Source organism: Coffea arabica, chromosome 9c (assembly GCF_036785885.1).
Source record: "Coffea arabica cultivar ET-39 chromosome 9c, Coffea Arabica ET-39 HiFi, whole genome shotgun sequence".
In the NCBI taxonomy this organism is placed as follows: Eukaryota; Viridiplantae; Streptophyta; class Magnoliopsida; order Gentianales; family Rubiaceae; genus Coffea; species Coffea arabica.
Window position 1 is genome coordinate 34,696,244 of NC_092326.1, and position 22,391 is coordinate 34,718,634.

At 31.8% G+C, this 22,391-nt stretch overlaps 2 protein-coding genes across 5 annotated transcripts; both read left to right on the top strand.

Annotated features, from left to right (window-relative positions):
- Positions 1–3,908: 3,908 nt before the first annotated feature.
- On the top strand, positions 3,909–8,053 carry LOC113708047 (uncharacterized). Its single transcript, XM_027230494.2, has 5 exons — positions 3,909–4,465; positions 5,082–5,294; positions 5,864–6,012; positions 6,110–6,178; positions 6,271–8,053. The coding sequence occupies exons 1-5, from the start codon at positions 4,253–4,255 to the stop codon at positions 7,895–7,897; spliced, it is 2,271 nt and encodes a 756-aa protein (XP_027086295.2). The 5' UTR covers positions 3,909–4,252; the 3' UTR covers positions 7,898–8,053.
- Positions 8,054–9,922: 1,869 nt separating this feature from the next.
- LOC113707938 (beta-glucosidase 12-like) lies at positions 9,923–22,104 on the top strand. 4 transcript variants are annotated; one of them, XM_027230342.2, is made up of 12 exons: positions 9,923–10,279; positions 10,564–10,633; positions 12,633–12,691; positions 13,129–13,204; positions 13,335–13,412; positions 13,823–13,910; positions 15,318–15,573; positions 15,755–15,870; positions 19,870–20,081; positions 20,469–20,606; positions 21,142–21,250; positions 21,812–22,104. In XM_027230342.2, the coding sequence occupies exons 1-12, from the start codon at positions 10,061–10,063 to the stop codon at positions 22,068–22,070; spliced, it is 1,680 nt and encodes a 559-aa protein (XP_027086143.1). In that variant the 5' UTR covers positions 9,923–10,060; the 3' UTR covers positions 22,071–22,104. The 4 variants fall into 4 exon arrangements, with proteins under 4 accessions (XP_027086143.1, XP_071920336.1, XP_027086148.1 ...); XM_027230346.2 differs by lacking the exon at positions 12,633–12,691 and having other exon boundaries at positions 10,058–10,279; XM_072064235.1 differs by lacking the exons at positions 12,633–12,691; positions 13,129–13,204.
- Positions 22,105–22,391: the final 287 nt, after the last annotated feature.

Consider the following 22,391-nt stretch of genomic DNA (forward strand, 5'->3'; position numbering starts at 1 on the left):
TGGAAATATGATGTGAATCATGCGATATTAAGCATTAATTTAAATTTCAAAGTTTTGGCCGGATCATGACCATGAACCTGCCCAATCAATTGCAAGGTTTGGTCTTGTCCCTTTTAAAATGGAAGGCCAAATTGCAAGTCTAGATCTTGCCCCTTCCAAAATTGAGTGCTAAAAGCACTTTTGAGACTTTTGCTTTGGTGAATATCATCTCATAAAATTAGGAGTGAAGCTTTTGATCGTCAAAGCATTTTTAGCAGAAGTTTAAACTTGATGCTTTTAAAATAGTTTTTGTGATTTAAAAAATAAAATATTAAATTTAATCAATTTATATTATATTATGAACCAAATAAAAAGATAAATACATTTAAAAATTTTCAAATTACATAGTATCCAATACAATAAATATTTATTGAATTATATATCTAAACAATATACTTAAAAATATTCAAACATTGAATGAATACTTTTATCAAAAAAATTCCGTTGATGAAATATTTTTCACTAAACTACCGCAACTCCAAACGGATCTTTAGTCATTTCTACCCTTTGTATTCATGATTTGTCCGACAAAATGTAGGATTCTAGACAAACTAAGATATACCAATGAGTTTGAACATGTCACATTCCTGAAGCAAACTTGTGCAACTCATCTTGTGATAAATTATAACTCGATCTAAAATGTCATGAATTGCTGAGTGTGTTCCTGTCCCAAATTTCAAAATTTTGACCAGATCATGACCGGCAACCTACCCAAGCAATTGAAAGTTTGAGTCCATGTTCCTTCCAAGAACTGGACTCAAGGAAACTTTCACCCACTCAACCATTTCTACCTTTGCTATTTAGATTTGGCCAATAAAGTTAAAATTTAAAATCTGTGGTTCAAGACAAGTCGATATTTACGAGTGTATTTGAAATTTCACATCCGTGATTCAAATTTGTATAAATTAGCAAACTTTTTTCTTTTCTAATCCCTTAAATTGTTAAGAGGAGCTCAATGATGACAGCCCGGGTGAGAATTTTAAGTCCCTCTTCGGTGCTAGGTTGGAGGGTTCTAGTCCCTCACCGACATATTGGGCCCTCCACTTCTCAAGGGCGGGTTAACCATTACCGTTTACATACCAAGAGGTAAAAGAGAATAAAGCACACCAAGTCTGGAGAAGGGATGGATTGAATGGTTCGATGGAAAACAATATAAATGAAAGATGTTGGGTTCGAATCTTTCCACTTACATATAATAAAAAAGAAAAACCAACAAGTGCTAGTTAGGGGTTTGAGGCCATATTGTTGATTTGTAGCACAAAACTATTTTGGCCAAAAACCGGTCAAAATCGGTTAAACCAGTGATCTGAATTAATTGGTTGACTTGATTTTCAAACTTTTTTTTGTTTTTTCCAAACATAATTTGAGTTACCTAAATTGTAAAATTTTCATTAATTAATAGAAATAAAATAACCTACATAATGTAATCACCAAAATCACTCGCTTCTTTAAATGATTTCTAAATCAAGAAGATTTCACCCTTATCATCTTATCAAATAAGTATCAATGATTCCAACTTACATTAATTTGTTTTAATTTAATTTTTCAAATAGGTTTGGAGAATAGACATATTTTTACCCATGAATTTAGATTTTTATATATAATTTCTAGGTGTATATTTGATTGCAAGTCTAATATTTTTGGAATAATTTGTTTGGTTGGCGATATAACCAATAACTTAATTTCAATATTTCTGAAATTTATAAAAATATAAAATAATTATGACATCACGTTAATGTCAATGAATTTTTAAAACGGTCCAGCCGATCCGACTAGTTATTCTCTAATCCAATAAATTAACTGAATCGTTGTTCGATCCGAGTTTAACAACATTAGTTTGAGGGGGTACGTGTCTCACATTTCATGTGATCCGCACGTGTCTTCTTTTCATAGTCGCAAATCTTACATATATAAAGCACGAATAGCTTGTGAACAGTGCCTGAAGGACCGGTTATGCCGTGATTTGTGTGAGCTTGAGGGGCGGTTTGGTCTTTTGTTGATGGGTGGCAGTGGCTCTGCTGGAATTTCACTTCTGTCCGCTTGGGCAAATGGCCCGGTTACTCCGTAATATTCATGAACTCTGGGGGTGTTTGTTGGTTGCATGATTTTTGAGCGGCTTGGGGAAACATACGTGCAGATAGCCTCATTGAATCGGTGGACGCTCTTTGCTTTGTCTTCTCTCTCTCTTCCTTGCTCTCAATTTCAATCCTTGCTCTCTCCTAATTTCCACTCTCTCTCCTGCTCTTCCAATTAACGGACCAATTTCTCCCCTTCACTTGCTTACGCCTTGTGGCAAAGATCAGCAATCAAGATTAATCTCTCTCTTCTCCTAGCCACCATCCCTCCTTCCTGTAGGCTTCAGCCCACCAACCCTTGCCGCCCTATTTGTAGAATAGTTCTATTAGTTATTTCTTAGCATTTTATTCTAACATATCCTTAAACACAAGTTAATTTGGAATTCACCGTTTAAAGATTTTAATTATCTCTTGATTTTGAATACCACTTTCACTTGCTTACGCCTTGTGGCAAAGATCAACAATCAAGATTAATCTCTCTCTTCTCCTAGCCACCATCCCTCCTTCCTCTAGGCTTCAGCCCACCAACTCTTGCCGTCCTATTTGTAGAATAGTTCTATCAGTTATTTCTTAGCATTTTATTCTAACCTATCCTTAAACACAAGTTGATTTGAAATTCACCATTTAAAGATTTTAACTATCTCTTGATTTTGAATACCACTTTTATTGAAAAAGAAAACGAAAAAAAGAAACTCACCTATTTTAGCACATGATTTAAGAACACAAAATAACCTATAATTTTGCAGCTTATGGTACAGATTACAAAAAAAAAAAAAAATCATCAGCCAAGTAAGAGAAAGAATCATCAAATAAGTAAGAATTATAGATCCCAAGAACCTAGAAAGTAGAAAAGAAAATTTTAAGCTCACGAAATTATTAGACTCGTTTTCAATGGATGATGTCCTGTCCAAAGAAACCATTGTTGCTCCCTCCATTCTTGAACACTTTTAATCTATCAATTAAACAATCATCTGAATTGCAACAAAAAGGTCCAATATGAAACCCTGATTAGGAGACATGGTAGTATATATAAACCAAGGTCATGGTGGGATAGAGTTGAATAAAAATTATATATCATGAACATAGACCTATTAATGTAAAACAAAAAAGCCGCTGAATATACAAAAAAGATTAATTCAATTATACATTGGTTTGAAAATATTTTTAAATATGTTTGAATGCTCATTCAAGTCTAGCAAACAAAAGAAAATGACAAACCCATTTTATAATTGTCTTTCTTTATTTCTTTCTTCTCAAAGATTGTTAAATGTGAAGTACTAGCAAATAGAAAGTGTCAAAAAAAATGGAAATTGTCAAATTGCTTGTCTTAGAGAAGCAACGTGACTAATAAGCAAGGCTACACATTACATGTATAGCCATATGCCTTTTAGTTCTACCTAATTTTAGGCATTATTTATTGATTAATGCTATAGTAAAAATGTTAAATAATCATGCCTTTTAGTTCTGCCTAATTTTAGGCATTACTTACAGATTAATGCTATATGAAAAATATAAGATAACCTGATTTCAAAGTCATGTTTATTTGTGCAATTAGGGAAAAACACACAATCACACACATGACTACTATATCTAACAAAGAAAAAAGTACAAAAAATATAACAGCAAAATAATGAGTCTCAACTACTACTAGAGACTCTAGGGACTCGTATATATAACGGCTGAAAAACTAGTTGTAAATAACATTCGCATATATATAACGGCTAGTTTTCTTAATTCTTTCCCTTCCGCTTTCTGGATGCTTATTATGTTCTCTTCCCCACACATTTTCCCTTTTGATCAATCATCATCCCTCATGCACTTCAATCTTTTGAATCACTTAATTCTTCTCTCCTTTTCCATAATCACCTTTCTTCATTGCATTGTTTTTCACTGAAACTTTTCAATCCTCAAATATTCGTCTAGTAGAGTACTGTTCTGTCGAACTAAAACCATTTTCTTGATCATATTGTAAAATGTAAAAGGGTTCATAAAATCGCTTTCCCAGAAATTCAGAAAGAAAATCTGAGGGAGTTTCAATCAAGAGACCTTTTTCTTTCGCAAAAAAGATAAGGGTTTTCTAAAGATTGAACAAAGATCACATTTTTTGAAGAATTTTGTGGATTGAGTCTGCATCAGTGATGAGTAATTCTGAGAAGAATTGTCAAGTAAAAGGGTTCTTGACTCCACCACCAAAATGGAGATCAAATCGGTGTGTGCCAGTGATGCCACGTACAGAAAGGAAACCATGGAGTTCAGGGAATGGTCATTTGGGCCTCAAGACTGATCTTTTTCATGTCATTCATAAAGTTCCTGCTGGAGACTCGCCTTATGTTAAAGCCAAACATGTCCAGGTTTGTTCCCAGTTTTTCTAAAATCCCAAGTAGATTTCAATTTTCGTTGATTTGGGTTCAATCTTGCGTTCTTTCTGATTTAGTATAGCATTTGAAAGAATCAATTTTGGTTGGTATATTTTGCAAATATTGTTTGTTCTTGAACTCTGATATCTGGGTTCAGTATCTTTGTTGAACCCTGGTTCTTTACAACATCTGATAATATCTGTTTTCCAGCAAGGATGCAATTTATGGGAATAGGAATTGTCCTGTCTTTTTTTCTCTATGTTGAATTTCAAGTTTCATAGATGTAGGTTTTTTATGAAGGAATTAATTTTTGGATAGGGGCTATGGACGGATTCTCTTTCCCAATTTTGCAATATTAATGTGTAGATTCTACTCAATAGGTCAATGAGTTGAGTCACATTTTGGGAAAACTTCCAATGAGACATTCTCTGTCATATGTTTGATGAAATTCTAGTATGCTAATTCCACCACTACAGTTACGTGCAATTGCCGTGTTGTTTATGTACTGAGACGGGTGACTTAAGAATAGCTTGAAATTGCATTCCAAAAATGTAAAGATTCTTGATTTTTTCTCCTTTTGAAATGTGGTGCTTTTAATTCTCATATATAGGTGATAGACAAGGATCCTAGCAGAGCCGTCTCTCTGTTCTGGGCAGCAATCAATGCTGGTGATCGAGTAGATAGTGCTCTCAAGGACATGGCAGTAGTAATGAAACAATTGAATCGGTCAGATGAAGCGATTGAAGCAATTAAATCTTTCCGACATCTTTGCCCTCTTGAATCTCAAGAATCTCTTGATAATGTGTTGATCGAACTTTACAAGGTGAGATGAAACCAAATATAAGATTTCTGTCCCTTCTTTCATTGCTTTCTCTTTCCCTATATTTTCTTCTATCAACCAATATTTGCAGAGAAACTATAGAAGGTTCTTTATATCGAATTGTTTGTGCATTGAATCTACTGCTTTTGGCTCCAACTACGTTTGTTTACATGACATTCAGGATAAGGTCATAAAAAGATCATGAGTCCTACTTCTGGAGAGTTTGTATGGATCTATAAATTGCTTAAATGTCCTTGAGTAGCTTTTTTCAATATCTTCACTTTTAGGTTTAACTTGAAATGGAATGAAGAAAAAGAAAAAAAAAAAAAAAAAAAAGGAATGGAATGGATCTAATGAGGAGAAGGGAAATAGAGAACTGACCATCTGTTATTTCACATAAGGTGGAAAGTGTCGTTGACACTTGCTTGATCAAGGACCTTTTTTGCTTTTTTTGGCAGTGTACATCTTCCAAGCTTGAGTTGTACTGCCAGTTTGATTAGGCATATGTTCTTTTCCCTTTTTTCTTGTGACTAAGATGTGTGTGTTGGCCGGGCATTTTCATTTACCTTCAGAGATCTGGTAGGATTGAAGAAGAGATACAGCTGTTAGAACATAAGATCAAGAATATTGAAGATGGCATTGCTTTTGATGGGAAGAGGACAAAGATGGCCAGATCTCAAGGGAAGAAAATACATGTCACAATTGAGAAAGAGTACTCTAGGTGAATATCTATGTTCTATAAATGCATTCATTGCATAAAAGGATTTATTTTACATACATATATGACTGATTCCTGGAATTTGGAAACTTCTGAACAGATTGTTAGGTAACTTAGCTTGGGCGCAATTGCAGCTAGAGGATTATAAATCTGCAGAAGAGAGTTATAGGTACGTTTTCTTGCATTGAGTACACACATGTACATGCAAATAGCACGTGTCTAGTTTAGCTTGTTTCTTACAAGTTAATTCTTTGTTCCCAGAAAAGCACTTTCACTTGAACCCGATAAGAACAAGCAGTGCAACCTGGCAATTTGCTTGATATACTTAAACAAGACTGCAGAAGCTAAATTTTTGCTTCAATCTGTAAGAGCTTCATGCGTTAATGAGCAAATGGATGAATCATATGGTAAATCCTTTGAGCGTGCTACTCAGATACTGGAAGACCTTGAAAAGCAAAGCAGTGTCAGAACTATGGCATGGGAAGAAGGCATATGTGGAGAAGCTCAGACGCCTTTCAAATCAGGTGTAAGAAGAGACGTCATAGGATTATCTGGAGATAGTAATGGGGGTCAAAGTGATCATCCAGGAGGTGGAATGTCTCAAGGGTCATCGTTTCTGCATCAAAACAAAATGATGTCAGTGGACAATGAAATGAAGGGCAGAGTTGGTTTTTGGAATTACAAAGAAAGTGACCTTAGTTTCCCTCGTGCAGGATATGGCGGAAAAAAAAGAAATGAAAATCAGCTCAGTAATGGCCAACTTAAGATGTATACCTCTCCAGTTTCTCTTGCAGGACATCCAAAGGATCTATTTACCCAACCACGAAAATGCTTATGGTCATCCAATGGAGATCAGAGAAGGGGCCGACTTGCAGAGGAAGCAGCTGGTGGCTGCAATAGAAAATTGTCATTTGAGCAGCACAAAAATCACGAAAAGTTGCAGTTTGAGAGCCTCCATAATTATGAGAAAATTTTCTCCTTATCTGCAAATAATGAACCCAAAACATCAAGACCAAAAGCATCAACTAGTGAAAATTGGAGGAGAAATATGTTGCCGAATCATGCTAAAACAAGCAGTGAGCTTTCTTGGAAGCCTACGGATCATGGAGAGTGCAAAATGAATGTATTGGAAACTGATGAGCAACTGAATGCCGCCAAGGATGAGTGCAAGGAGAAATGCAGTATGCCTCCAGAGTTAATAGTCGATAGTGAAAGAACGAGTGTTAAGGATTTCTCCAATGTAGATTGTGAACAGAGTTCTACTTCTTTGACTGCAGATAATGGGGAATTGATAGGAGCAGCTAAAAATGATTGCAAAGAACAGAAATCAAGTCAGCAACTCTCTGCAACAAACTCAAAAGAGTCACATGATTCCTCCAAAAGCAAGAAGAGTTGGGCTGACATGGTTGAAGAAGATGAGTGGAAGTTAGAAAGTGAAACACATGATTTTCCTGTTCATACAGGGGGATTGTCATTTAACAAACCTGTTTCTTGCAGATCACCAAGCAAGTACACTGATGAGTTCAAAGGGAGAGAAGGCTTCTCCAATGAGAACTTCAATACAAACATTGTTCTTCAGACCCCTGATCTTCCGGACAAGTCTCAGAATTTGAGCCAAAAGATTGAATCATTGAGTCTGAGAGGTGGTTATTACACTCAGCCTCACCATGATACTGTGTCCAAAGATGGAACAATGGAGCAATCCTTGTCTTTTGGTGTCCATCAGAACGCAGACGAATCAGCAAACTGCTTTTCTTCTCCAGTGCATAAGAGAGCCTTGGATTTTGGGTTTGATGAGCATCACGCTACTCCAAATGGCATAAACTTACTGCGAAGGAACCGATTGCAGGTTTTCCAAAATATAACTCCTGAAAGTCCGAGATGCTGATTGACTTGTATAGATAATCAGAAGTGTGAATAACATTTTACTACATTCTTGAAAAGATTCTTGTCTATTCATTTAAGGGCTGATTTGTCTGTGGATTTTTTCCCCCTATTTGTGCATGATGAAGCTGTAAATTTGTTCACTTTTCCAAGGAGATTAAGAATGAACATGGTTGCAACTTGCTTTCCATCATGGATGTGTCTGCAATCTATACTTGTAGTTTTAAAAGAGAGTAATATATTTTTGTTCTACACTAATGCACACACTTTTATCCTTACACACTTAGGTTATGTTCCAGTACCTAAGTTGTTTGATGCATGAATAAAAAACCTTACCTGACTCATTACTATTGTACAGCAAATTTGAGCCTAAATAATGCATGTATCTACCAGAGCAAAAGAAACAATCTAGCATCAAATAAAATTTGGATTTACCAACTCAACTCATTTAAGGGATAAAAGGGAGAGGGAATTGATGAGCACATGGAATCAGGTCGCCCCCTATTTTTTTCTTATCGCAGAAGTTTCTTTGTAAGTTATCTAGTCAGTAAACAACATTTCAATTACAATGTGTTCAAAGGCGTTTTCTGGGCAGCCCCAAGGGAGTCCTGGGGCGGAGAGAGCCTCAAATGTCCAAGGGTGATTGAATGAGGCGTCTGTGTTGTTGGGCAATGGCCCCATAGTGCTTAGGGAGTTCAGTATTCCGGAATTTGGGGCTTTTTTTTTTTTTTTTTTAATGTTGAACTTTGTTTTTTCTTTTCTTTCTTCCTATTTTTGTTTCCTATCTCATTATTGTTCTTTATTAATCTTAAAAAAGGATTTCATTTGTTTTCTCTTTGAAAATTGTTGGGAAAAAAATACAAAATAGAAGCATTTATGACTTTGTTTCTTATACTTTTTTTTTCCTTTTCATTGATGCCAAGATATAATTATTTTCTACTAACATGACTAGATGACTAACGTGTGGTTTAGACTTTAAATTTTGATACTTAATGATTTTATTTTTAAACGGGCATAGGTTATAGGTTCAAGCAATTGAGCATTAGCCTTATAATTTGAACACTTTGTGGTCATGAAATCCCATAATTTTTAACAAAAATGCATTAAAATTTAAGATTATGGTTTTTCTTATAATGTTTCTGTAATTTTCTTGAATTTTATCGAGTTTTTGTATTTATTAGTGATATTATATATATATATGTTATTCTTATATTTTTTATCTTTTTATATAATACAAATATCAAAATACCTGGGACTTACATCCCATGCCTCAGGACTTTTGCATTGATTGGGTAGACATTAAATATCCAGTTCAACACCTCCACCTTTTAAAACATTGATTACAAAATGATAGTCCTAGTTCTCATTTTTCAAAATCAAATTTCATTTCTAAACCACTGTCAAACTATTTTTCGAAAGTGTTTCACATGTAATATAAACTTGTACAACCATATATAGAAGCAAGCATACAGTTGATGTAAAGTGCATGCAGGCAAAATGTGAATTATCTACTGTTTTACGTGGAGATTCAGTACTTATACAGAGCTTAACTAAATCATGTGCTCTCATTAGTCTCATAGCACAACATATCCCAATCACATCACATTTTTGCTCATGAATACACACAATCTTGTTCATAAATCATTTATATGTTCAGCATCCAATGCAGCAATTCAAAAAGTAAAAGATCTACACTTCAAACTGTACAGTGTAAAGCAACTATTCTGTTCAATGTAAACTTCAAACTGTTCAAACTGTTCAAGCCAAGATAAGTATTAGATCTACTTTGGCATCAAGTTCTTTTCCATATGATCGCTGCTTTAGTATAAGATTCAAAGCGCAACCCTTGAAAGCTAAAGTGTTCTAATGGTGATTAAACTAATAAAAAGATAATATAAAAAGGTCCCATTGAAAGGGATTATTCTTACTACAGTATAATTTACTGTTGTTTAGGATTCGTGTATACTATTTAAAATTTTCTACAGCTACCACTTTCCAACAAGTTGATTTATTTGATCAATTACGAATATGTTTCTTTTGATAATTTATACGACCAAGTTAGTAGTTTTCTAAGAGGCAAAGATTTTGATTTTAGGGTTATTAAGTCGCTTTTGTAGTTCTTTGCTTTTGATGCAGTCAAACTTTAGACTCGTGTTCTTTTCAGAAGATGAAGCTTATAAAGGTAGTCCTATGCAGTGAAAGTAGGAGTACAAAGACAAAATCAGAAATGCAAAATCAAGCCTATTTTTTCTTGGTTCTTCTAGCTCTTCCTCACTCACTCTTTGCTTCTAGTAATGATGCAAAGTGTCAATGTGATGAAGCAAAAATCAACCGTGGAGGTTTCCCAGAAAATTTCTTGTGGGGTGCAGGAACATCTGCTTACCAGGTAAATGCACTGTTCTCCTTGTCTCTGTCCCTTTTTGTTTCATTTTACTCCAAATGCACAGCCGGGATTTTGACCTCTCTAAAATTTGCAAAAATTTTATAGAGCTTGGTTTTGTATGGATTACAAAACTTCATGAATCTTGAAAATTTGGCCACCTCTTATGGAAAATGTTTTCAGATTTACGTTTATATTCATTACAAGATTGTGTAACATAACTCCAACTCAAAATTAAACAAAACTTATGCTTTTTATATATGAATATGTATATGTTCTCTGTGTTTTAGGTTGAAGGTGCATATAATGAAGGTGGTAAAGGTCCAAGTTTGTGGGATAACTTCACTCATGCATACCCAGGTACTTCTCTTAGGGTTTGTATTCCTTTTTTTTCCCCCTCTAATGAATCACATCGCCAAACTATTGTGAAAATTTCTTGCATACTCATAGTTGATCAATTGAATGTTGTATACGTGTTATTTATCAGAAACAAATAATTTGCTAGATTATGTGTTTAACTAGACATAACTCTGATTTGGGTTTTCACTTTTTAAAATAATGGGTTGGTTCTTTTAGTTTTAGTGTTTTGTATTTTATTGTTTTAGTTAGTATATATAATATATATTATATTATTATAAAATATATAATATATATTACATACTAATATATATACGCACACACACATACATACATACTAGTATTAAGGACACCCAATCTGTATGCAGTTTAAAAATAAGTATTGCTTTTTATGAATATATTAATTTTTGTTTTTACAAAAACAAATTTTATAAATTCTTCATGAAAAAAATTACAATATATTAGTAAATTTTTTCTTTAATACAGTTGTAATTAATTTGGTAGTTACTATATGTAAAGGAGTTATGGGAGATTATGTTAGCAAATATTATTAGGTGGTTAGGGTAAAAATTAATTTTTTAAGGATAAAATTCAAAATTTTAAAAATGACAGAAAATATGTACCCCAACTGCTACTTCTCTCCCTTTATTATTGTATAGACGGTCAATAGAGTTAGATCAGCCCAAGTGCAGCTTATGCATCCTTAAAAAAACAAGTTGAACCTAGTGCTTAATTGGGCTAGAAATAGCTTGGGCTTAAATATTATGGTGAAATTAGATGTGGGAGTCTGAGCCTTATTAGGCTCAGTCCATTAAGGGTCGGCCCAAATAATTATACATTTAAGTATGTAAAATATAAATAATAATATATCTAATCTATAATTATGCAGATTATTACTTAAAAATTAATAATTTATAGATAATCATATAATAATACACAAATATTATCGCTTGCTATAAACAATTATGTATTGAATTGTGAGGTTGGATCAAAGCTAAAATAATTTTGTGAACCGAGTATGAATCTTATAATAATGAGCCCATATTCAATGCCCAAAACTCTTAGTTCTTTTGAGAGCCAAACCTGGACTTAACACAACCTAGCTAGCTCAGCAGCCTCGATTGAAAGACCTAACTTTTACACATTTTGGTTTTTTAAATGACCCAAATGGATTGATAACTAGAAGACACGTAATGGCATGGAGCCCATCTATTTTGGGCTTTGGCATAATTCACTGCATGAATTTAGACCCATTTGGTTTGGCTATGGATCTATTTCTATGTAAATTCATGGGTTAATATCTGGGTTAAGCAATCTAAATTTAGACTCTACTTTTTGCTATGTTTTTTTTTTTATATATTTTCTAGATCGATAACTTGTTGATCAATTTTTTGAATAGAGAAATTTGCTAGTTAGTTAACTTTGAAATTAATTAGGTGCAAAAATGCCTCAACAGATCTTCTGTTCCACACCCTGTGTCATTCTCTGTCCCACTTTTTATTATATTGTTATTTTTCCTTCATAAATATCATGTTTTAATTCTTTTTTGTTTCCTTAAGATTCAATAATTATTAATTAAGTAAAAAATAAATACAACAGCATAAAAAAAGCAATATATAATAGAAAATTAAAAAATACAGCAGAAAATTCATAAAAAATCTCATTTTTTATGCATTTTGATTTTTTGAGTTTGTTAAATTTTGTGTATTACTCAATTAATAGTTATTGGATCTTAAGGAAACAAAAAAGAATTAAAACATAATGCTTATGAAGGAGAAATAGCAATATAATAAAAAGTGGGACAGAGTGTGGGACAGAAGATTCGTTGCGCACAAATGCTAACTTTGAAATAATGGTTAATTTCCTATTGTACTTAGCATTTGACAATACACCTTGTTGATGTAAATTTTACATGCACTTTTTCACTTTCTCCTTCTTCTTATTGGGTTAGAATATCCTTTGCTCCACAAACTCCATATTTTTTGTGTAATTGGAATTGCAGAGAAAATTGTAGACCAAAGTAATGGAGATATTGCTGTGAATTCCTATCATTATTTTGAGGTATTTACAAAGTAATTTCTTCATCAGCACTTCTAACATGTAAAATGTGAGCAACAACTTTTCACATCTTATCCATTAGTTAGCAAACTAGCTCCTGGACATTTTAGCCATTATCTACCAATGCATGCAGACCCTTTCTTTTCCTTTTTTTTTTTTTCAACAGAGGAGGAGTGGAATTTAAAAAGTAGGGAGGGACAGATAGATTAGAACTCAAAATTTCTAATTTTTAGAGCCTTAACCGTAAATATAAATCTTTACTCCGACAGAGAAAAACTAATCTGATAAATCCTTGAACTGACTAGTAACAAAAATTTTAGGTAACAATGTGGCTTATGCATGCAAGGGAACATCAAAATCTCAAGTTTTGGTTAAGGTTAACAATATGGCTTATGCATGGATAGTTGCCATTGTTTATATTCTCCTCTATTGCTGTGTAGGAGGACATAAAAATCACAAAAGATTTAGGGCTAGATGCATACAGGTTTTCTATCTCATGGTCAAGGATACTACCAAGTGAGTGAAATTTATCTATTATCTGTGGTCCTTCCAGTGTGATTAACAAAAGTACCCTTATCATGCATATTCTCTGCATTTGTATGGCTTTATATTTGAGATAGTTTCTCTTTCCTTTGGTCCTGACCAGGAGGAAATCGAAATGGAGGAGTGAACCAAGAAGGAATTGACTATTATAACAACATCATCAATGATTTACTAGCCAATGGTAATGATGGTTACTAAAATTCATGAAAATTTTGGTATACTAAAAAGGGTATATATAACAAGTGCCTTAGAAAACTCGTTAATTGGGTTTCAGTGTAAATTCTATAGAATTGTGTGCTTAAATGATAGATTGCGTGTGAATGTGTACCTCAAGCCAATCAATATTGTCCTCAACTGTTTTTACAAAATTTCTGATGAATTTCATGAATCGTTGTCAATTGTTTAGTTGCTTGAGAAGTAAGAGCACAACAAACCAAATTGGTTTTTTTTTTTTTTTTTTTTTAAACATGACAGCCAAAGTCACATAAAAGCAACTGCTAGGTGACTACAATAGATACTATACCATACAAATTCCTAGGATACATATATTATACATCCAAAATTTCTTTAATTGCATGTATAAATATGCAGGTATACAACCATTTGTGACCATGTTTCATTTCAATGTGCCTCAAGCCCTAGAAGATGCATATGGGGGCTTCTTAAGTTCTCGAATTGTGTAAGTACATGAATTAAAACTGATTTCCTACTTCTTTCTGAAATGATCTGTTTCCACAAGAGTGCTTGTGTCTATGTCAATTACATAAAACATCTAATCGAGTCATATAATCAGTGGAACATTAAATCACATGGTTTTTAGTTTTTCAACGAAAATGTTTATATAGGTAATATTGAAAAATCAACTTGTTAAGGCCTTTTTTCTTTAAGTAAATCTTATATATACTAACAATTTATACACTATCATGATCAGATGCACGACATATTTGCAAAATTTGGGTTTCAAATTCAAATTAGAATTTATGTCATGCATCGAATAGTAAAAGTGTATATACTGTCAGTGTATATAGAAAATTAATCCTTTTTCTTTTACCAATCTATTTCCATTCTTGGCTTTAAGCAACGATGGCATGTTCATTACAAGCAGTTGAAAATTAGTGTAAATACAAAGGAAGAATTGAATGAACTTCTCGAATTAATAGTTAATTCAAAGCTGAAACTACAATACAAATATCAGTCAGCCATTGTAAGGGAAATAAAATTCGTAAATAAAACAAAAAGATTTAAATAGTACAAGGTTCGGATACACTTATAGTCATAAAACTACTGAAAAGTTCCATTTTGCATACTGTAAATTTTCTTTTTAATACTTTTCAGCCATTGAACTTCCAAAAGTGTAATATTTTGGTTACATCTTTAATTTGCCTAGGTCATTCTTGGAGTGCATTATTGCGTTAATTTGCCTTCCATAGTTTCTTTGATATAACACAAACAATTTAACTAAATGACCAAAATGGTGCACATCTAAAACTCTAATTGGTCAATTGATACATTCAAAAGCTCAATCGACCACTATAAAAGTAACATATGTAATATAACATAACTATATTTTAAGCTATCCAATAGTGTATACACAAACAATACACATAAAATCAATCCTTTAAAAGTAACGTAAACTATCTAAGTACTTGTATAACAAAGATACAAAGATAGCAAAGATAACTATTAGGTACTTATGCATACACAAAGATTGTATGTATGTATGTGTTCTACAAAATTCTCTGTGGATAACAAACTAGATGAAGATAGAAAGAAGGATATATACAGCATTTTCCATTAAAAAAATCGTGAACAATGGTACACATCAACATCCAGGATGTTTTAATCCAATTCTGAATTCAGCTGTCACTTAATCAGAAGGAAAATAAACGTTATTTTCAGATCATCAAACTGTGATAACTCTTTGCTAAACTGTCAAACAACAAGGAAAGGAGCGTTCAAAGGCTTGAAAGATATTTGCCTTAGAACTCCTCTCCAGTTCTATAATAGAATGAGCTATTGCAATAGTCCATTTTGATCGTAATTTACACCTAAGATAATGATTAAGCTATTCTGACATGCAAAACAGGGCTGATTTTCGAGACTTTGCTGATATTTTGTTCAGCAAATTTGGTGATAGAGTTAAGTATTGGATTACTTTGAACGAGCCATGGACTTTCAGTAATCATGGCTATGCAATTGGTAGATTTGCACCTGGCCGATGTTCTGAATGGCAGCAAATAAATTGCACTGGTGGTAATTCAGGAACAGAACCATATATTGTCACACACAATCAACTTCTTGCTCATGCAGCAGTTGTACATTTGTACAGAACCAAATATCAGGTTTCAATTCATCAATCCCTTAGTACTGACAATTTTTTTTTCAACAATAGATACAGGTGAACTAAACTACACTCAACGCACACCAAGGAGAGTCTCACTCAACCTAAGAGGACTCACAAGAATTTTTTTCACAATTAAGGTATAAGACTTTAGGATTGCTAATATGATGCTAATCATGCAGATATGGCAGAAGGGAAAGATTGGAATTGCACTTGCCGCAATATGGTTTGAGCCATATAATTCAACGGATGAAAATTTAATGGCTACAGACAGAGCCCTTGATTTCATGTTGGGATGGTAAGTAATTGGTGGGCTTTGGCTTACATGCACTCTCTTTTTTTTTAAAATAAATAAAGCAAGGGATTGATGTGATTTAAAAAGCAAAAAGAAAGAAAAGGGATAAACTCAAGACCTCCAAACTCTACAGCCTTAGCTTTAACCACTAAGACTAAGGGGGTGTTTGATACAACTGAAGTATGAAACTTAAGTCTGAAATTTGAAATATAAAATTTGAATCTATTAAGTTATTGAATTGTTAAGTATTAAATTTAATACATTTGAATGCATATCATATTCAATGATAAGTGAATAACTCATCACTTAATTTAGTGAGCAAGTTTTGCCTGAAAAATTCAGTACCACTTAATTAATTTAGATATTTAATTTTTTATTATCAAACGCGTCTAAATATGTTAAGATCTATAGTCATTAAATTTAAATGTTGAATTGGATTATTAAACAGGACCTAAAACCTCCTCTGCTACATGCATTCTATTAAAATTCAACGTGCAGACTTTTTTTAACCTACTAAAAGCTTCACTGGTGTCATATGGTATAACTCTTATTTTAAGGTATCCCTGAATATTTCATGGGAATTTTGTTCTAGGCCCTATTTGGATCATATATTAGTGCAGGAAATCATACACTGAAGAAAGAAATATTTTTCTCAACGATATGTGATATTATATCCACATGTAAATAACACTATAGTTGTAATTACACTTTTTTTGGGTATGATATTTTAGACTTTGCATTATTGCATATATAATTGCGAACTTTGACATCTTTTTTTTTAAGACTTTTCATTATTGCATATGTAACTGTTAACTTGGACATCTTTTTTTTTCTTAGGCATTATTTGGACTAACTGTTTTTTCACAGTTTAGACCATAATAGTGCATTATTATATGAGTAATGGTGCTCTCAATATGTTATTCACACTTCTCTTACCACTTTCCTCTCCAAAATTTGTCATGTCATGAGAGAAAAAAGTTTGAGGCACTGTTTGGATTGAGGGAATGGGTGGGAAAGGAAAGTAGAGGAATTGGAGAGATTTGGTCTTTATTGTTTGAATAGATTTTTGAGGAGGGAAAAGAAAGGATAGAAAGGGAAAGGGAGGTAGGGGTGTGCATTCGGTGCAAAATCGGTAATTCGGTGCACTGAATTCAGTGAATTCGGTTATTCTACCTATAGAAATCTAAACCGTTTTCAATTCCGAATTAATCATAACCGAATTCATACCGCAACCGATTTCAAATTTTAACCGAATTCATCTATTAAAAAAAAGTAATAATTTATCTATTAATTTAAACTAGAATAAACCTTAGACTATACAATGATTGGTGATAATTTATGAATTTATAATTTACAATGATTAATAATAAGTAATATTAGTTAGTAGTTACAATGAATTTATAATTTACAGTGATTAATAATAAATAATATTAGTTACAAACTTACAAATTACAATAATTAGTGATAAGTTATATTAGTTACAAACTTATAATTTATTTCAAATCAAAATAAAAACTTATTTACTTACACGTGTTATTGTGAAAGTCAATATACTAATACATTGATTTGTAATTCACATGCATTCACTTACATTGCTTAGTTGTCTTGTTTATACTTAAAACCTTAAGATTAGTAAATAAATAATATGACTTTTAACTTGTTTGATAACTTATACCTAGAATCCTTAGTCTATGATTTAAGGAACACAATGATTAGTGATAATTTATGAATTCATAATTTACAATGATTAATAATAAGTAATATTAGTAACAAACTTACAAATTACAATGATTAGTGATAAGTTATATTAGTTACAAACTTATAATTTATTTCAAATCAAAATAAAACTTATTTACTTACATATGTTATTGTGAAAGTCAATATACTAATACATTGATTTGCAATTCATATGCATTCACTTACACTGCTAACTGCTTAGTTGTCTTATCTATACTTAAAGGCTAAAGCCTTAAGAATTAAGATTGGTGCATAGATAATATGAATTTTTATGTTAAATATGTAGAGTACACTAATACTTGCAAATTACAGATTACGCATTCAAATATTCAATAATTCAAATATGAATGATATATCAAATTACCAATATCTAAATTCTAATTATGAATTATGTTTATTGTTTAATATTTAGTATTATACATATATGTATTAATTATTTTCTAATTCTAATCATGTTACTCATGTATAAAATAATAAGTATTATAGTTATCTTATATTGTTATGTATTACTATATATTTGTATTATTATAGTCATAAAACAATTAACAAATACTAAAAGAATATATTGTATATTATTATATATTATTATTATTATTATAAGTACATGATATGATGATAATACCATATACTAATTATTATTAATAGCATTTACCTATATAATATAATAAAGTATTAGTAGTACATACTAATACTAAATAGCATTTATCTATGTATTATATAATTTTATATATCAATTTGGTAATTCGAATGCGGTAATGCGGTACCCGATTTCAATTACCGAATTTGAATGCGAAATCGGTTATTACCAAATTCATAATCTCATTACCTATTTCATACCATATTAGAATTCGGTGAATTCGGCATGTACCGAATTTGTACCAAATTACCAAATATCCGATTTCAAATTATTGAATTGAATTTGAAATCGGTTATAAATTCGGTAAGAACCGAATTTGCTCACCCCTAAAGGGAGGGAATGAATCTAGTTATTTTGTTGAGTTATGGTTTCCATCCAAAAGTGAGCAAAAATGGAGAAAAATGAAACTAAATTAACCGAAATAATTTAAAATTTTTTGAAATTTTTTTTTTTCTATTTTTCAGTAAATTAACACTTGATCTTTCCTTTTTTTTTTCCCTTCTTCAATACAAACAAAAAATTCAGTTTTTTTCTTTCTTTTCCTTCCATTCTTAATCCAAATAAGATGGATGGAAACCACTTTCCTTTACTCTCCTCTCCTTTCTTTTTCATTAGTATTAATATTATTATATATTATTATTATTATTATAAGTACATGATATGATGATAATACCATATACTAATTATTATTAATAGCATTTACCTATATAATATAATAAAGTATTAGTAGTACATACTAATACTAAATAGCATTTATCTATATATTATATAATTTTATATATCAATTTGGTAATTCGAATGCGGTAATGCGGTACCCGATTTCAATTACCGAATTTGAATGCGAAATCGGTTATTACCAAATTCATAATCTCATTACCTATTTCATACCATATTAGAATTCGGTGAATTCGGCATGTACCGAATTTGTACCAAATTACCAAATATCCGATTTCAAATTATTGAATTGAATTTGAAATCGGTTATAAATTCGGTAAGAACCGAATTTGCTCACCCCTAAAGGGAGGGAATGAATCTAGTTATTTTGTTGAGTTATGGTTTCCATCCAAAAGTGAGCAAAAATGGAGAAAAATGAAACTAAATTAACCGAAATAATTTAAAATTTTTTGAAATTTTTTTTTTTCTATTTTTCAGTAAATTAACACTTGATCTTTCCTTTTTTTTTTTCCCTTCTTCAATACAAACAAAAAATTCAGTTTTTTTCTTTCTTTTCCTTCCATTCTTAATCCAAATAAGATGGATGGAAACCACTTTCCTTTACTCTCCTCTCCTTTCTTTTTCATTAGTATTCTTTTCTTTTCTTTCCCTTCCTTTCCTTCAATCTAAACGGTACTTGAGAGGAGTGTAAATAAAAAATTTTTAAAGTGCCATTAACATTGTCCATTCTCTTTACAGAAATTTAAGTTAAAAGGATTAGTTACATAATTAGCAATCGATTTTTTTAATTCATGTTTCAACTTTTCCACAACCTGAATTCCAATTTGAGGTCATCACTTCCATATTGAAGGGATTAAGAAATATATGAATATTTTTTCCGCTTTTACATAAATAATTAATATCCTTCTCCCACTTTTAAAGAACTTCACACAATTAATATTTCTTACCTTTAGGTTTATGCAGCCATTAACATCTGGACAATATCCGCAAAGCATGAGAGTTCGTGCTGGCAATCGGTTGCCCAATTTCAGCAACACTGAAAGGGATTTGTTGATACAGTCGTTTGACTTCATAGGATTGAACTACTACACTTCCAGATATGTTTTGGATAAGCCTAATCCATCTAGCTTGAGCTACATCAATGATTCTGAGGTTGATATTGTAGGTATGGATAGCTCAAACCCTTTTTTTTTTTTTAATATACATTGAATTAATACACGTTTTAAGGGAACCTTAAACTATCCGTACTACAATTTGTCGAGAATACAATGTCTTCACTCGAATGTTATAAATCAGACTAAGCTTTTCTTTGTTTGTGAAGTTAAAATTATTTTGGCAGAAATTCGTGTTTAATGTAATCAAGGGTGATTCTGTAGTAATTGAACTCATTATTGGCCTTCAAATTGGAGTTTACGCACTTCCAAAAATTCAAGGGAAGCTTTTCAAATGTTGAGAAAGTTCATGGAGATTAGTGTAATTACCATAGTTGTGTGTAGCATCTTTTTAATGTAACCTCAAATTTGACCTTTTTTTTTTTTTTTTTTTGTATTAGTTGAGAGAGACAATAAGCCCATTGGTGAAGTATCAGTAATTGGAAGTTGGCTCCATATCTACCCAAAGGGACTCAGAGAATTGTTGAACTACATGAAGATGAAATACAACAATCCCACCATTTACATTACTGAAAACGGTAATAGCAAATTCATTTGTGGTTTGAAAGTAAATACATGTTTATTGCTTCGTGTTCATAAACTGGAGATTTAGGACAAAATTAAATTTTCAAAATTAGCAACTTAAACAAATTTCATATTGCACTTTGTTTTGGTGGTGCCCCTTTGGTGATACCATATCAATATGGTGCCAATTTACTTCAATTGCTCACTGGATTACATAAATTAGAAACGAAATTATTCACATGAAAGATATATAGTACAAAAACTAGTTAGTTGTGCTTACAAATGAAGCCCATCAAAACAAACTTCTTTATCTTTTTTGAGTATGTATCTATCTTTATGTAGCATGCTAAGAAAAGAGAGAGAGTCATAATTGCTAGCTTTGCAAATAGTATGTTCAATATGTGACACATCCAAAAATTTTAAGGGGGAAAAAATATCTATGAATGAAATTGAGAAAGCTAAGTGAAATTTGAATAAATAGGGGTATAGAGTAGAATTAACTATTTAAGTACTTTAATATTTCTACCTTCTCCATAACTTGTTTCTTAGGGCTTAATGAGGCAAGAAATGACAGTATGACAATTCTTGAAGCTATCAAAGACGACATAAGAAAAGACTATATCCATGACCACCTATGTTGTATCCTACAAGCAATTGAGTAAGTTTCTCTTAATTGTTGTTGTTTCTCTTTTTTTTATGTATTTTTACTTATTTAATCTTCATCAAAACATTCAAGTGATTTTATAAATTCAAGTGATTTTTTAATTCAAGTGATTTTTACTTATTTAATCTTCATCAAAACATTCAAGTGAGTTTATAAATTTTGTCAAATATTTTTTTTAGATGACTCACATCATACTTGATCGGTCCAGGAAAAACTATGCAGACATAATATCTATGAGATTTCCAAGTTATAATCTCTTTTTAACTTTATACTTTTCCATACTATATAAGAAAAATACTTAAAAATATTTTACTCCAAAAAAGAATTTATTAAACTCCTAGGAAAATAGAAGATTATAATAAATGTTTATGAGGTAGAAGTATTCATTAAGTCAAAATCCAATTACCCATGTGCATCAACAGCAATCTAGTTAATTTAACAGTCCCAATGCATTTGTTTGTTAACTTTTTATTTAGTCAAAAACAATTCATCTACTTAGAAGAATATTATCAATGGACAAGCACAATCAAGATTGATTGATATCAAATTTGACAGGCAATTTGAAGTCAATGTGGGTGGCTACTTTGTATGGTCATTGATGGACAATTTCGAATGGGCTTTCGGCTACTCAATCCGCTTTGGCATCCACTTTGTGGATTACAATGACGAGTTGTTTACAAGATATCCTAAACACTCTGCTTTATGGTACAAAAGTATACTTGTTAAAAAAATTAAAATAGCTCAGTCAATAGTTTCTAATGATGCTAAAAAGGATAGACAAAAATATGTACCATCAAATGTTTTCTACCAATAACATGAATGAAATGGTTCTTACCACTTCTTTAAAACTTTTGAAGACATTTTTTTCTGGCAACTTTTGATGACATTGAGGTAAGAAAAAGTTGTTGGAGCATAAAAGCCTCTTGCATCTGGTAAAAGCTGTTGTGCTTGCTGAATCTTTTTATATCCCAATTTGCAAATCGGCTAAAACAATATGAATTAACATTGGGTAGGGCTATATCCACACCCCTCTTGTCTAAATTCACATCCTTTACGCCAAAATGTCCATAAAACCCACACTATTTATCAAGATTTTATAGGAACATCTTCAATACCAAAACTAATCTTTTGTGGT

Excerpts from the sequence above, each read along its gene's own strand:
- LOC113708047 (XM_027230494.2), top strand. The coding sequence starts at position 4,253 with ATGAGTAATTCTGAGAAGAATTGTCAAGTAAAAGGGTTCTTGACTCCA. Across the intron at positions 5,295-5,863 it reads TGTTGATCGAACTTTACAAG|AGATCTGGTAGGATTGAAGA; the intron begins GTGAGATGAAAC and ends ATTTACCTTCAG. Across the intron at positions 6,179-6,270 it reads TCTGCAGAAGAGAGTTATAG|AAAAGCACTTTCACTTGAAC; the intron begins GTACGTTTTCTT and ends CTTTGTTCCCAG.
- LOC113707938 (XM_027230342.2), top strand. The coding sequence starts at position 10,061 with ATGAAGCTTATAAAGGTAGTCCTATGCAGTGAAAGTAGGAGTACAAAG. Across the intron at positions 15,871-19,869 it reads CTTGATTTCATGTTGGGATG|GTTTATGCAGCCATTAACAT; the intron begins GTAAGTAATTGG and ends TCTTACCTTTAG. Across the intron at positions 21,251-21,811 it reads TGTATCCTACAAGCAATTGA|GCAATTTGAAGTCAATGTGG; the intron begins GTAAGTTTCTCT and ends CAAATTTGACAG.